We start from the raw sequence: 15896 nt of genomic DNA, 5'->3' as shown, positions 1-15896 counted from the left end.
TTTAAATTTCATTATAGGTATACCAAACATGTTTGTGGTAAAATAGGAACATTAATTTCCATTCTTGCAACCACTTACTCAAAGAGCTACCCAACCATTAGAATTCGTGGTAAAACTATTATGCAGGAATTTCATGATCTTTCCTTACCCAAAAAGCAAAACCTCTACCATCTTCGCATGCATTATTTTACAAAAAGAAGGATCAAATAGGGTTACGTATGAGTAATGCACACTGAAACTACTAACAAATTGTTTTCATTACACCAACCTCACGAAACATGACTCTGTGTAGCATTACACTCTTGACTATTTACCACCCAAAAGCCTAACAAAAGGACACACAGAAAAAGCTTAACGCTGCCAATTCAAGCAATCTCAAGGAATCAGATTCTCTCTCTCTCTCTCTCTCTCTCAATGTGCATTAGATCTAACTTCCATCAAACACATGACTTTCAGTACTAATTAAAGTCATCACTATTACTAGTGCCCACTAATTATCTCAACAGAAGAAGATAATATATAAGATAATTAAAAAGGAAAAATAATAATAATTAAGGCTTTCCCTCTAACCACAACCACCACAACCACAAGGACTTTGTGCCAAACTTCTTTTATACCTTCAAATTAGGCTCTTACATACTCAAACTCTTTTTAAACCTATCTGAGCGTAATGGTTGAGTTAACTACAAAAGGTTTGGCTAAGCACAAGTTGAAAATTGACAACATTTGCTAAGCACGAGTTGAAAATTGAAATTATTTAACACATCAATGTTTCGAGCGTACTTCTGGAGGGCTCCGATTGGCAATCATATATATTCAAGAAAAACCTGGAAGCACTTTGTAGGCTTGTAATACCATTGCAAGATATTTCGTTAAAACTCAAAGGAACATTTAGATTGCACATGACCTCACCGCCAATCTCATGATATCTTTGTGAGGGTGATGTTGAGGGGGAGCTTGTAAAGAGTATGGTTGGTTTCGGTGTAATTAAATCGGGTAAGATAAGCACCGTTGATGCTGAATTCAGGGCCTTTTGGTCCTTCCAAACTTAAGCAGACATACAAAGTAAGAGCAACCACTGCGCAAATAAACAAACTCAACCCCAATATTTTCCGGGGAATCGCTGTTATTCTCGTTGTATGAACTTCGAATTGCAGACATGGCTAACAACAAGCAAGAAACCGTTTAAGAAATTAATGGACACAAAGGCTAACTACAATTCTAGGGTTTATATTATAGCCTGCCCCACTCCAAAGCCTTGTTCAAAGAGAAGTTAGAATCCAAATCAATTGCAATTAGGTTGCCTTGATCTTTTGGTGAGGTAACAAATTCACGTACAAATAGGAAACTTAGTAGGAGAGGAGGATTAGGATTCGGTTGGCGCCTATTATCATGGGTAACTTGTGCTTATCTTTTTTTCTTTTTCAGACCAAAAAAAACTTGTGCTTTATTTTATTTTATTTATTATAGGAGAGAGAGAGAGAGAGAGAGAGAGAGAGAGAGAAGAAAACAGAGACTCAGGTCTCTTTCTGATTGATAAACTCCAAAAAAAACTCTCTTTCTGATTAGTTCACATATATCGATGGGCAATAGTCTTCAATTAAATTATTATGTAATAGGCCCTTGCAACTCTAATAGTCTATACAAAAATTCATCTTCATATTTACTTCCAACCAAAACCCAATTTTCAAAACGGATGCCATAAAGGATAAAAGTTGCCCATTTCTTATTACTTATTTACAAAACCCTGCCATTTTTTGTTATCCAACGTTTTTTTCCTAAACAATCCCTAATATCTAGCCTTTCCATTATTATGGTGTTGCTTGGACTCAACAAATCAAAACATTCTCATAATACATATAATATATGTTCGTCCATAAATAATATGTATATATAGCAATACATATAAACCATAATTACATATAATAATTTACCTGTACATATTTCGTAGTAGGTATATTATTCATGTTGATGCAAAAGACGGTTCGGCACTTTTGGGCTTAACTTAATGACTTCTAGGCCTTCGGAATGCTCTAAGCCTCGATAGAGCTCTCGATATGCAAAACGAGAGTACACTCGATAAGACCTAGGGCACTGGTGTGGTACCGCCGAAGACTCTCTGATGCTTAAGTAAGTATGGATTTAGTAAATAATCTGGACAAAGTAGTGGCTAGTATGCCCAAAGTTCTAGTTACCTTCCATTTTGGGACTTGTGCCCCTTTTATAGGCCTTGAGAGGTGTGTTGTGTAGAATTTCGATGTGGGATTGTTGACATTCGTTGTGAGTGTTCCACGTGGCCAAAGGCTAAATTTTCCCTAATGTTGCCTTTGGCAGTCCTGGGTGCCGAGGACTACCTTGCCGACACTGGTGGATCTACAGAGGCGCAAGGAGGTGCAGTTGCACCTCTCCTCTCCGGAAAATCAGTTGGAGAAGCTGGAAATGCCCTCTGCAATTGCCCACCAGTTGTTGATTATTTGCTCCAAAGAAGCTCCAGCAGCAGCTCCTTTGTGCAGGCTGCAGCGCATGGCTGCTTGGCTTCTTTTTTTTTTAAAGTGATATGTCCAAAATGTTAACGCATAGTTTTGGTCCAAGTGAAAACAAAAAACAAATAATAATAATAAAATAAAAAGAAAGGGCCAACCTCAAATGAGTTTCAATCGAAATTGGATATCCCAAATAAACCCTATCATCCCCAACTCTTAACCTTACCCATCCACACCTGAACCACCATTACCCACACCGGCCAACTCCCCAACCACATTCCTTTTTTCTCAATCCTCCTTTGCCTCCATCATCCATTAGCTTTTCTCATTATCATTGACTATCTCTCACTCTCTCAAATTAGTACAAATAAATTCCATTACTTTCATTCAGCAACGAAACCATGAAAGGATCTCTCTCCCTCTTTGTATTCTTTGATTCATTTGGTAGAAACCCATTTGTTTTTAGAGGCAAAAGAAGGGTTGTGAAGTGGGCATAAGCCATGGCAACTCCTAAATCAGAACAGATAAGCCATCCACCAATGGACCAACCCTCCACAGTTTGTTTGGAAAATTAATTTCTCTCTCAAATTTCAAAGTAATTTCTCTTTATGCTTTAATTAATTAAGATGGATTGTTAGGTTTTGGTTAATTGATTGAGTTTTTGTTTTGGTTTTTGTATAGATTTTTTTGAATTTATTTATTTGTATATATTTTTAGTTTTTAATTAATTAATAAAGATTGTTGTGGTTTGATTAAATGATTAATATGGTGAATCGGTTAATATGATTAATATTGTGTTTTTAGCCTTTTAAATATCGTTTAAATTATCAGGTTATTTGGTTGTTTTTGTTTTGTTAAGCTCTTAACCTTTGAAATATTGCCCCTTCCTTAAAAAAATTCTAGATCCACCGTTGCTTGCCGATGCCTTCTTTTGTCCATGCGTCTTGCTCTCATTGGTCTGTCGATTCAGACTCCTTCTGTTGTTGCCGATACCTTGCCGATGCCTTCTTTTGTCCACGGTCTTGCCTATGGCCAAACTTCGAGTGTCTAGATGGAGGAGATCCAAACAAAGTGAGGTTTTTTTTTTTTTTTTTTTCAGGAGATAGAAGCTGAAAATGGCAAGCGAGTTTGGGAGGGATAGAAAAAAATGCTAGGGAGAGGAGCCAAGGTTGTGAGGGAGTCTGAAAAAAGGAGAGGGAGCATGAAATTTTTTTGCAGGAGCGTTGATTATACTTTCAACATCAGTGCTTCCAAAAAAAAAGCCCCCACTTTATCAAAAAAATGAAAAGAAAAGAAACACTTTAGGCATCAGTCGTTAGAACCGATGCTAAATTGGCATCAAGGCATCGCTAATAAAAACAAAATATTTGTGCTGAAGTCTTTTTACCTTTTAGCATCTTAATTCATAAAAGCGATGTCTAATATACTTAAAAGCATTAATTTTCAGTTTTACTGATGCCAATATAGTGTTGCTAAAGCCAATTTTTGGCATAATGAGTACTAATCGTATTTTGGTACCTACCTCATGACTTGGTCACTTTTAGCCACGCTTTAGATGGTCGGTGGGAAAGGAGCCTTAATAATGAGTTGGATCTTATACTTAATAAATTGTGTTGTGTGGATATTATACTTTTAACTCGATTATTTTATTTTATTCAACAATTGTCGTCTATAAAATTTGAACTCCAAACCTCTTCAAATAAAGTGAAAACTGAGTCTCACTGCCAAATGACCTTCGAACCTGCTTTTGTGTTGATCTTATTTGCTATATGGTTGCTTGAAATACCTTCAAAAAAACTAAAATGAATTTCAATTTAATGTTAAAACCGACAGTGCCTATTCATGAGATGTTGGCTAGATCTGATGCATGCAGGTGTGTAGTAGTTTGTTGGCTGCTCTTACCAGAATGATGGCATGAACTGCACCGCATACCAGCCACGTGTTGACTAAAAAGCATTGGCTAAGCCTACTAGGCCTAGTTTATAGGACCCCAACAAATGTAAAAGATATCGTGATTCAAAGTTGACTAATCACTATCAACTAACTACAAGTAGTTCTGGAGTTGAGAGAGATTATTAGGGTGTCAGGTGTCCCTCGCAAAGGAAAGAGACTTTTATGTAATGGGAATAACATTCTGTTTTTGGAAATAGTGCAATGACACACAAGATAATTTTTATACAGGTCATTACATTATTGGTCAGAGATAACAAAACAGTGTTATTCTCGTTGCAAAAAAGTTTTTTTCTACCCATAAAGGGTTCATAATTTCTCTATAAAGAATCAAAATTAAAAAGATCCTAACATTGTGAGGGCTTGCAGCTCTATTGATTAAAAGCATTTACCATTATTCAAGGTTCTGAATTTAAATTCTCCAATCATGCCAATGTGATAAAAGAGAAATTGCGAACATATTAAGGCACAGCTCCGAGAGACATTAATTATCAAAGTGGACTCCATTGAATCTTTGACAAATTAAATTTGTTTTACCTCAAAGATTTTCAGGTTAAAAGGTTCCTGAATGGGCGATGGATTCACTTTGTACAATTTTACCATTTGCTAGTGGATTGGATCAGAGCAGCTAAACAGATTGTTAGAATGTTGAAACAAGTTGAAAGAAGATAAAGCAAGTTGCTTGGGCAGCCGAGGTTCAAGCTTGGAAGTTTGCTATGCCACTTGAGGTCTGCAAAAGAAAATAAGAAAAACTGTGAGCCACCTTTGGTCCTACGCCCTTAAACAAACCTAGAAAAAAACAGAAAACAAAACTGTGCCTCGTGCCCTTTCATGGCTCTTCTCTTGTCCAAAATAGAAAAAACGAAAAACAAAATACAAAACTGAGCCTTCCTCACCGTTCACCTTTCCCTTGTACCAAAATAGAAAAAACAAAGCTCAGTCTCCTACTCTTGCATCACTCTTTGCGCATATCGGTCAGGTTTTCACTCCAGTAAAAAGACTAGAATCATGCTCACTCTTATGTGATGGTAGAACATTAGGTTTTGATTTGTGTGTGGCATCCTTGTGCACGTACCATGTTAATCTTCCATGTATCGTTCCGGTTTTGTCGGATGTAGGCATAGCAACTCAAGTCAATAACAAGTTTTCACTCTCACAACGCACTCAGGCCAATAGACACTATAGAATCATGCTCATTCTTATGGGATACAGGACATCATTAATCCAAGCTTACTGCTTTCTAAAGTCAAAAGCAAGTTACCATAGCAACTCAAGTTTATTGAGATCAAAATATTCCACAAATGTTATAATGACCTTGTCCATAATATTACATTACACCCTCAATAGATTAGCTCTATATGAGAAACTTTAGAACCACTGCAGCCAAATCTTCATACCAAACTGATTTGAAAAGGATGTTGTCATTACACTGGTGTCAAACCAACCACACCTGCAAGCCAAGAAAAATGAAGAAAATTGAGAATTTAATGAAATCATGGAAACAGGCCAATAAGTTCCATATATGCTGCAGTGTTGCAGGAGAACATCTTCAAGAAAAAATTCAACAATACGATGTGATTATGTCATTAGATGGGGTTCACAAAATGAAAGTTCAACTAATATCGGCACTTGAAGCACTATGCATCTGTACAACTAAAGTAAACTTTCCTTTTTGATGTTTCTAAACACATAGCATATCCAGCAAAGATCAGAAACTATATTCCCAATTATCACTCAGTTCACTCCTATAAAACAAATTATCGCCTAATTAACCATCCTCATCCTAACTAGGATGCATGAAAGCATTTTTCGCAGGGAAATGACATTCATGGGACTACCTATTAGCTAAGAAGGAGCAGAAAATCATATACTAGTTCCGTTCTTCCTATGTTGAACACAGCTGCTATATGCCTAATGCAAGTATCTCTGTTATACGTCTACCTATAATGTTGTGACTAAAGCCTATTATATAGAGCAGCAAGAGATAGAACAAATAATGAAGAATAGACTGCCATGACCATAACCAGAATGAAACGCACAAAATACTCACTCTCAACCTTTGTTCACTCACTAATTCACTAGAACTACAGTCTAATAGGAAAGAGTGAAAACCAGAGAGGGATGCTCCAAATGGTTCTCAAAGCCTTCTTAATGAGGCTAATGATGAGAAACATAAATCCTAGGATAATGGCAATTGATGAACCGTTACTGAAACCCATTAAACATGTTCCATGGCCTCATGAATGTACCCTTTAGAACCTAGCCATTAATCAACAAGTATCTCAGATGACCCTATACCCAAACGGTTTGACCAAACTCATCTCACTTGTGCCCAACAAAAGAAGTGGCAGTTTTTTAGGTGACCTTGTGAGTTGGCTTAAGTCCTTCAATTATTTTAAATTGCAACAGGCATCCAGATGTTGGGGCAAATAACAATTTCCACCCATAGATTGGGACATGAAAGATTTCATCAGCATATGTAAGAACTGGAACTCATCATTTCTATGTTTTTAATTAAATTAGTTGGCTGTGAATTATTAAGACGATTACAGAGTTTTGGATATATTCAACTGAAAATACACCCTGTATAACTTTTTCTAATTTTTATCTGAGGCCAGTTCATCTTCACATTAGAACCCAAAATAGTCAATTCTCATTATCAATATTTACAAGCCAAAGCAAAACAATGATTTTTATTATTATTATATAGAGGTTTCTCAAGACCCCAATTAAACATGGAAAATGGTTAGCGGATCGTCTTGGAAGGGTTTCTAATGCTATAATAAAGACATGCATAAATATAACATTCTCCCCCAAATTCACCCCAAAGAATGTTGACAAACGGTAGATGTTTCCCAAGTTTCTATGCATAACAAACTTGTTGATCACAATTTCATATTTTACAGTACCTTAACACAGGTAAGGCATATGGGCATTTTTTTTACTCTTTTTTCACATACAGTAATCAAATTACTTTTATTTCGCTAAATCGAGCACCTATTTAGTTCAACAAATAAATAAATAAAATTAATGATTGAGGTGGAATAAACTTGAAGCAAATAATCAAAATCATGTTATGAATCATTTGTTATGCACAATGGTCCATGTCTAGTGAAATAATTACCCTATTTCCCCAAAAAAATTATTCATCATCATCAACTTATCATATTCTTCCAATTCACAGTTACATAAAGGAGCAATAAACAACATATAATCTTCTTCCAAACAGGAAAACAGAAAAGGGACTGAAGAAAAGAGAAATAAATGTGAATCAGAATTTTCTTGCTTACCACATGCCAATCTTCCACCTGCATTGCCAGTGCTTAGACTAAGCTCGTGTCCACCTACAAATGCAACCCAAAAGTGATTGAGGAAAGAAATAAGAAGAATCTGAAAGGACGCATCAAAGTTAGTAACAAAGTTCCCTGATCCTAAACTCACATAGGGGGTCGGTCATATGCTAAAAACTTGCTTCTACTCCATACCCCAAAAAAGAACAAGGGAAGGGAGGAGACAACTTTTTCTGTTTGAATTTCTTGTCTTTACCCACCAACTGTTTAGTTCAACCATATAAACCATTGCATGTAAAGTTTGCCCCACTCATCCTTTAAATGTACTAACAAGTTTCTTCCACAAGCTAGATCACAGATATACTTACCCTTTCCAAGGTCATCCTCAAGCTCATGAACGACAAGTGCTCTTCCAATTACAGCATTAGGACCAGTTAATGGAATCTACAAATTTAAGCCAAAACCAAAAACTGAGTAATCATATACTACTTGGGTGGGAACACAGTACAAAGTGTGAACATAAAAATTGTCAGACACCACAACCAAACCTGTATGAAAATAAAGATAAGCATGCCCTGAGCTTACAAACATTCTTACAGAAGAACATTACCCAAGTTTAATGATTACCTGGTTATCCACGATTGTTGCCTCTGCCACCCCTGCATCCCCACAATATATCTCTTAGTACATTAACTGCTATGGAAGATTGAAACAAATTTGTAAATGAATTTAAAAAATGAATTACCATCGGCATTAGCAACTATGTTTCCCAGGTCACCCGCATGACGGATTTCATCCTCAGGAGCACCATGTGTCAAATTTTTTGGATTGAAATGTGGTCCTAATATTTAGAATTAATTGCAAAGTTATAAGGAAAAGACAAATTCATTACAATGGCTTAAAAAAAAGAATCACAAATATAACTACATCAACTGAAATATTATAACTTTAACAGTTTAAGCTTGAAACAAAAGCAAGCCATACCTGTGGATATGCATCCATTTGTTGTGTCACCGTACTCATGCTACACAAGAAAGAAAAACACTTAGGTATTGCAAGTTTACTAATCCACAGATGACAGAAGCTAATGCAGAAACACTCACTAAGTGGAACCCATGAGGCCCAGGAGTAAGTCCAGTAATACGAACATTCACATTTGTAGGCCCTAGGAACAGTACAACACGATCAGTGATGAGCAGTCATTGCACCATGAAATGCCATTGAAATTATGAGTTCAGACTACCTTCACACCTAAGCTTTTGAGCATGGAATTCCGACCGCTCACTCACAATTAAAGGAAGCATTGAAACAGCAATAAACTAAATCAAATATAAACTCAACTTTGAAAAAGTTGACTACCCTCATTTTCATAATTGTCAACGAAGAGAAGTCAAATTTAGAAACAAGAAAATCTATGCATTGGACTAATGATTTAAGATAAAGAACCTATTCACTACCCAATAATGCAGAACTAAAATTCAGTTCTAATCCACTAAAGCTTCCACCAACACATCATTTTTTCCACATTTTCATTCCCTCAGACATAGAGAATGTAAGAATGGAACCAAGCAGAATTAACAAGTTAAGGATAAAATAAAACAATCGGAAACACTACAAAAAAAAAAAACCCAAGTGAGAGAAGAAAAGAAGAAGAAGCAGATTTCGATTAGAAAATCGAAGATATAAGGGGAATGAAGGGTAGGCATAAGAAGAGACCATCGTCTTCTTGGCTTAAGGTGACGACCCCTTCGACACTGGAATTGCCCTTGAGGACAGCGACGGCTTTCTTGGTGGCGGCAACCACAGTGAGAGGCTTATGGGCTGCGGCGAGAGACATGGATTGGAATTGGGATTTGAGTGGGAGCTTAACAGAGAGGCCATGGAAGGAGGAGTGAGGAAGTGGGTGAGAGTTAGGGCTTTGAATTTGGGAGAAGAGAGTGGGAGATGAGTAGGTTGAGAGCATCAAAGTGTGGGCTGCCATGGCTGCCAAGGCTGCTTGCATTGGGTGTTTGGGTTGGTTTGTGGAGGTGGATGATAGTGAGATGAAATTGAAGATGATGTTTTGAGAGTGAGCTTTTGTGGTCAATGAGGAGGTGCCACTCAGGTGCTTTGGTGCGGTCCAATCTGAGGCCGAGTTGGGATTTATCTGGGCCTTTGGTTCTTAGTTTGTCTATTGGTGTGGTCGTCGATTATTTTTGGCTGAAACATCTTATTATTGAATAGGTTCTCCAAATTAAAAAAAATTATATAAATGCTAAAAATAAGGGATTTGACAATTAAGATAGATGAAAATTGAAATAGTCTGAGTGTTTGGTAAACTTGTTGTTAAAAGTGACGTTGTTATAATGATCAGTTTCTGAGCATATGATAAATTTTTGTGTGAAAGTTTTGTTATCTGTGTATAATGACTAAAAGAGCACTATGTTGAAATGATTTTTCTATTCAAGTGTTTGATATTAAAAAAATAATAATAATAGTTTCACTTTCTCCTGCATATTTTTTGTGTTAAATATGTTTCCATCACACCATAAAAATTATTTTAAAAATAATAAAGTATCATAACAAAAATATATCTGTCATGCTGTAAGATGGTCCTGTTGAAAGAAAAATTTAGAAAGGAAGAAAATCACTGTATTGCATATCCAATTAAAAGTGTACACTGGTTTATGTAGGATTCAAGACATAAATTGCTGATAAAGGATACCATAACTGAATTGAACAGCCATTAATCTAAATGCCTAATTATCAACTTATATTAGCCATAAAGAATATAATTGTATTACATATTCAAATGAAATGAATAACTGGATTTATGTAGGCTATATGCCCAATAAGCAGCCCATACTCATGAGACAATTGCAGTGACAATCACTGGTGGATCCAGGAATTATCCATTCCTGGGGGCAAGAACTTGTAAACTCTGGTCTAGCAACAACCTGTAAAGTTTGGCCTAATGCAGCTCAAGTCTGAACCATTTCTTTGCCCCTTTTCCCCACCTTAGCCTTCTTTGAGGCATTTTATCAAACAGTTTGCCCCGATTTAACAGAAAATACCATGAAAACTTGACACCTTACCACTTGGGGTGTAGAACAAGAGTGGGGGCTAGTGCCTTCACTGACTCCCTACTAGATCTATTAGCATTTGTCAGATTTGAAGAACAAATAAACCCTTTGAGCACTAGAGCTTTGTTTCTTTATTGGTAGGGGAGGCCATTTCTATTCCCAGGTTGGTATATACGAAGAACAAAAGTTGAATCCGTGTACATTTTGACAATAAACCAGTGATATAATAAAGTGATAAAAATAAAAACTAAAATATGCGCTCCAAAACTTTTTTTATTTTTTTTTGAAAACTTTTGAAAGCGACCCATATGGCTTAAAGTTGTTTGACCAAAATTAAATTCAATTAGGAAAACTCTCTCTCTCTCTCCGACGGCTTTCTTTGTTTCCAAGTAACTCAGCTTATAAAATACACTCTTGCGCACTTCACTTGAACAAGAACTCAGTCTTCCTCCTTTGGGCAAAAGTTAAATCAAGATTGTGTGGTTCTTTGCACGGATCAGCAGTGCATATGAACACGTCCAGCGCTGGGAAATCCGATTCTTTGACAACCCTTTTCAGGTTTTCGGGGAATTCAATTCGGTAAATCGGTGTCATTCGACAAGATTGTGTGGGGAAGGTCTTTTCTCTCTCTCTCTCCCATGGCTAATTCTGGCGTGACACAGCTGCTCGGCTTCCGGTTCCGCCCCACGGACCAAGAAATCATCGGCTCCTTTCTCTACAAGATGGTGGTGGAGAAAAGGCCTCTGACCTCGATGCCGCAATACAACAAGGTTATCCACAAGGTGCAACCTCTTCGGCAACAAACGAGAACCCTCAGAAATTTGGAGAGATTACGGAGGAGATCAACTTACGGATCAAGACTTGTACTTCGTTTCGGAGCTCCAGAGAAACGGTTTGCGCATCCAACGCAAGACTGGCCGCGGTACTTGGAGCGAAACCGAAACCTACCAAAATGTTGATGTTATAGGGAGAAAACGGAAATTCCGGTACGAGAACGGGAATGCTTCGGAGGACCACGCGGTGTGGCTTTTGGATGAATATAGCCTTTTCAGAAAGGCTTCCAAGAACGGCACAAGTAGTAATTGCTATGATTTTGACGTTGTGATTTGTCGGCTGAGAAGGAAGGGCAATATGGACAAGTCTGGGAAAAAGAGGAAGTGCTCGTCTCAAGATCAATCAAACAAGAAGATGAAAAGAGATCAATCTACAAAGGAGATGAAAACTGAAAATTCAGTGGGGCCGCAGATTATGAATGATGAGAGGAATCAGTTGATGATCAACGAGAGTACCACTTATGATCAAGAATATATGATCGACACCAATTATAAAAGCTTCGACATTGATGAACTCTTTGCAGAACTAGACCGCGAACCGCCATTGTTACACTCGCAGCAACTGCCTCAGATTGCTGAAAGCCAAGAAGAGCCTTGTGTTGATCAAATTAACGGACCAGCGGAAGCAGCCACCAGCAATCTGAGTAATTTTGAGTATAATAGCGATGAACTAGCAGGATTAATAGGGCAATATAATATGAATGCCGATGATTATGAGGATCCAAATTTATTTATCGACGTCGATGAACTATTGGCAGAAGATGCAGAGCCTTTGTCAACCTTTGCAGAGCTCGATGATGTTCATAATGTGGTCAGCCAACCATTAGACCAAAACGGCTACTGGTCCAATTCCTTTATGGATCAGACTTACAATTCCTTTATGGAGGAAATCATGGCTGATTAATTAGATATATTGTACAAGTGTAACTGGCTGTAAGTTTAGATGTAATTTTTTCATGAACAGGCGAAATATACATCCTTTATTCTGTAGTAAACTATGTGACAGAGATTAGACTGCCATTTACTTTTCTCCTATGCTCGTTTGGTTTTCTTTGCTTCTTTCCTCCCTCACTGAGTTTCTCTGTAATGGATATATTGGTAATGTGTTATGTGTAATTGGAGACAAATGCAGAGCAACAATGTCATTCAATTTTAATTGGGTTTAGTTTTAAAAGATATGAGACTAAATACAAATGCCTTTCGGCCTTAATCAAGAGCAGATAAATAAGACTCCACAGAAACATTTTGTTAATATTGCATTGAGAAACTTCAAAGAAGAGTGAAGCTTTCCTTACAACTGCTCAGACCATAGGCAAAAGAACACCATTAGAAGTATGTTCTTGTATGGAATAATTTAACGGTAAGTATATCCGGAATACCAAATATTATCCTGGAGCTCGTTGAGATGAATGAGAAGTGCAATCAGATGCCCTATCTGTCAGCTATCACAAAATTCCATAATCAATATAGACAAAGCACAAAACCAACTATTATGAAATTTTATATGTAATAATTTTAGAGGTCAACATATGTATAAAAATATTTCACAAAAATCAGTCGTTATCCTTCATAAGCCCACACAGCAAAGCCATTCGCTAGGCTCTTACAGAAGACAGCATAAACATCTCAATTTCAGTAAGACAACACTCTGGAAAACGTATCAACTACATCCTACTACTAAATTAAGAAAGAACAAGAGAAGGGGTGGGGGATGTTTGCTGCAAATTCACAATCAGATGATGCACAGACACATCTAAATAACGCTATGTTGGTCATGTATATATTTGACATGAGTTCCACCAACCTAAACCCTCCACAAACTCAGTCCCCTACTTGTCAAGATATGAACAGAGGAGTAGGGTAAATACAAAAGTAACTTCAGGTGAGGGACTGATAAGAACAAATATGTTAGCAAAAAGACAAGGACAAGAAAGCATCTAGATGGTCCTGAATATAGTAAGAAACTAAAGGTAGTCATATCAACATAACACAAACCACCAGAAGCACAAACCTACAAACTCACACCATAACAAATATGAGTGCCGCCACCAGAAACATGTGCAGTTAAACTCTGCATATCAACTATCAAAAAATAATGTTCAGAATAACAAAGTGACACAATACTATTGAACGGAAAAGAACCAAAAGCACAACCACAAGATTTATACTACTTAATATTTATACTACTATGTTTAACAACAATGCCTTGACACAAAATGAAGAGCACAAAATATACTACTTACAGTATCAGACTGATCGATGCGATATCTACTATGTTCTTTAAAAATCAAACTCTTGCTAGAACTACTACCGGACTGTCCAATGAGGAAGAAGATACATCAAGTAATGCATCCAAGGCCTGGAGAAGCATATAAATGATCATTAGATTATAACAGAAAACCTAGTAGGTTCAAATAGGAATTTTCTTTAAGATCGAACAAAATTTCCATAATGCTCCATGCCACCTTGCGAATGTTCTATAAAAATCTTAAGCACTCAGTGAAACATGATAGAAACTCATCTTCAAACCAACATATGCAAGCACTTAGAAGAATATGAAATCAAAGAAACATATCATATATATAAAAGAAAGGAATTTACAAATTACAATGGTGCCTTTGGTGTACTATATAAGAAAGGAAATTCACAATTGGTCAAAAATTTCTTACAGATAGATATTCAAAATTTATTTTCTAATTGTTGAACCAATATGTGATGTCGTCTAATTGTTGATTGCATATATTCTCCAAACGACTTGAGTTCATAGCCTCTACCCGTAGGGTTTCGGCCATATTGAGGCAGCTCCTGTGACAATGGTGGTGTTCCCAACAATGCATCCATGTCGATAGCATATTCTTCATCAGTAACACAACCATAGTCGAACGGATCATCGATGTTATCTTGATCATCACCACAAAGATAATTCGAAATCGCATTATAATTAATATCGAATATCAACTCTTGATCATGATTATTTACGACGCTACTTAGGCTAGAAGATCTCTGTGGTTGCTCATCATCAATCTTGACCGTTGCCGATGCCAATTCTTTTCTTGCCTTCTTGTTTGAGGGTTTCTCCTTAAATTCTTGAGTTGAATTATTCCTCTTGTTCGAAACCCTGCTGTTCTTTTTAAGTCGGCAGAGCACAATCTTCTGCGCCTCTTTATCAAGAAGACTGTATTCTTCTAGTAGCCACTTGCCGTGGTGCTCGCACCCTTGGTTCTCGTAGCGCAAATTCCTTTTTTGCCCGATAGGGTTTCCGGTCGTCTTGTCGTAAATGTTTTTCGAGAAGGCTTCGCTCCAAGTGCCTCCGGCCTCAATCTTGCGTTTGATGCGCTTACCCTTTTGGCTTAAAGTCTTGAGTTCGGAGAAGAAATATAGGTCTTCGTCGACCAGGCCAGGCCCTCCGAACTGATCCCAGACCACCCAGGGCTCTGTTTCGCCCAGGAAATTGAACTCATGCACAATGCTGCTGTAATACGACGCCATTAATGGATCCTTGGTTATCGCTTTCTTGTAGAGGAAGTAACTGAGCAGTTCTTGATCTGTAGGACGAAACCTAAAACCCAACAGCCGGTTATTATTAGCCATTGTTAACCCAACAGTCGTTTTCTCTCTTTTTCTCTCTCGCTCTCTCTGCTTTCTCTCTCTCTGTTTTGCTTTAACCTTTGATGGGAAACGAGAAAGAAAGGCTGAGTTTTGCTTGTCACTTGAACTGATTTATTATAGGCTCAGTGGTCTCAAGTGTTTGACCTCACTACCCAGCTGTTGGATGTAATCTCATCCAACGGACAGCTGTCTTCCAATATCCAACCCTTGTTTCTTAACTAATTTTGTCACTTAGCTATATGGGTCGCTTTCAAAAGTTTTCAAAAAAATAATAAAAAAAGTTTTGGAGAGCATTTTTTTAGTTTTTATTTTTATCACTTCATTGTATTACTATTACAGATTTATTGTCCCATTTTGTGAGGAACCTTTGGTTTCCTTCTTGTGAGCTCATCTTCTCGAAGCAATGGTTATTGCAGGGATTTGGGTCCTCTTCATCTGTAACTTCATATGAGTAAGGATTCAAGATATATATTTGTTCTCGTTGTCTTGTAATACTTGTGCATAGTTGGTTATGATTTTACAATTTATGTATTGCAAGAATCTTCATTTGGAACTGTGTTCTTACTGATGAATTATGAGTTTTTGCCCTGGTTTCAATTGAATATCTATTGTTTTGCTAAAAAAATCCAAATTAAGCATTATAAAACCAGCTTAATTAGAAGCTCATTA

The 15896-nt window shown here is 37.1% G+C and overlaps 2 protein-coding genes, 1 long non-coding RNA gene and 2 pseudogenes across 3 annotated transcripts; 1 reads left to right on the top strand and 4 right to left on the bottom strand.

The window, feature by feature from the left end:
* Positions 1-4953: 4953 nt before the first annotated feature.
* Positions 4954-5471, bottom strand: LOC148921533 (uncharacterized). Its single transcript, XR_016127215.1, has 2 exons — positions 5330-5471; positions 4954-5163 (listed from the first exon to the last, which is right to left on the bottom strand). It is a non-coding gene; the product is annotated as an uncharacterized LOC148921533 (long non-coding RNA).
* LOC148921532 (U6 spliceosomal RNA) lies at positions 5465-5561 on the bottom strand (annotated as a pseudogene).
* Positions 5562-5670: 109 nt separating this feature from the next.
* On the bottom strand, positions 5671-9822 carry CSD2 (copper/zinc superoxide dismutase 2). Its single transcript, XM_008228408.2, has 8 exons — positions 9440-9822; positions 8827-8888; positions 8708-8747; positions 8469-8564; positions 8351-8382; positions 8092-8167; positions 7724-7777; positions 5671-5883 (listed from the first exon to the last, which is right to left on the bottom strand). The coding sequence occupies exons 1-8, from the start codon at positions 9723-9725 to the stop codon at positions 5858-5860; spliced, it is 672 nt and encodes a 223-aa protein (XP_008226630.2). The 5' UTR covers positions 9726-9822; the 3' UTR covers positions 5671-5857.
* Positions 9823-10860: 1038 nt separating this feature from the next.
* On the top strand, positions 10861-12751 carry LOC103327422 (uncharacterized; annotated as a pseudogene).
* Positions 12752-12800: 49 nt separating this feature from the next.
* Positions 12801-15319, bottom strand: LOC103327416 (uncharacterized). The gene is made up of 3 exons (XM_008229742.2): positions 14288-15319; positions 13862-13977; positions 12801-13060 (listed from the first exon to the last, which is right to left on the bottom strand). Exon 1 carries the CDS (start codon positions 15207-15209, stop codon positions 14298-14300), a length of 912 nt encoding a protein of 303 aa, XP_008227964.2. The 5' UTR covers positions 15210-15319; the 3' UTR covers positions 12801-13060; positions 13862-13977; positions 14288-14297.
* Positions 15320-15896: the final 577 nt, after the last annotated feature.

This window comes from Prunus mume, linkage group LG1 (assembly GCF_029339155.1).
Source record: "Prunus mume cultivar Tortuosa linkage group LG1, ASM2933915v1, whole genome shotgun sequence".
Classification (NCBI taxonomy): domain Eukaryota; kingdom Viridiplantae; phylum Streptophyta; class Magnoliopsida; order Rosales; family Rosaceae; genus Prunus; species Prunus mume.
This window is presented reverse-complemented; position numbering and strand designations above follow the sequence as displayed.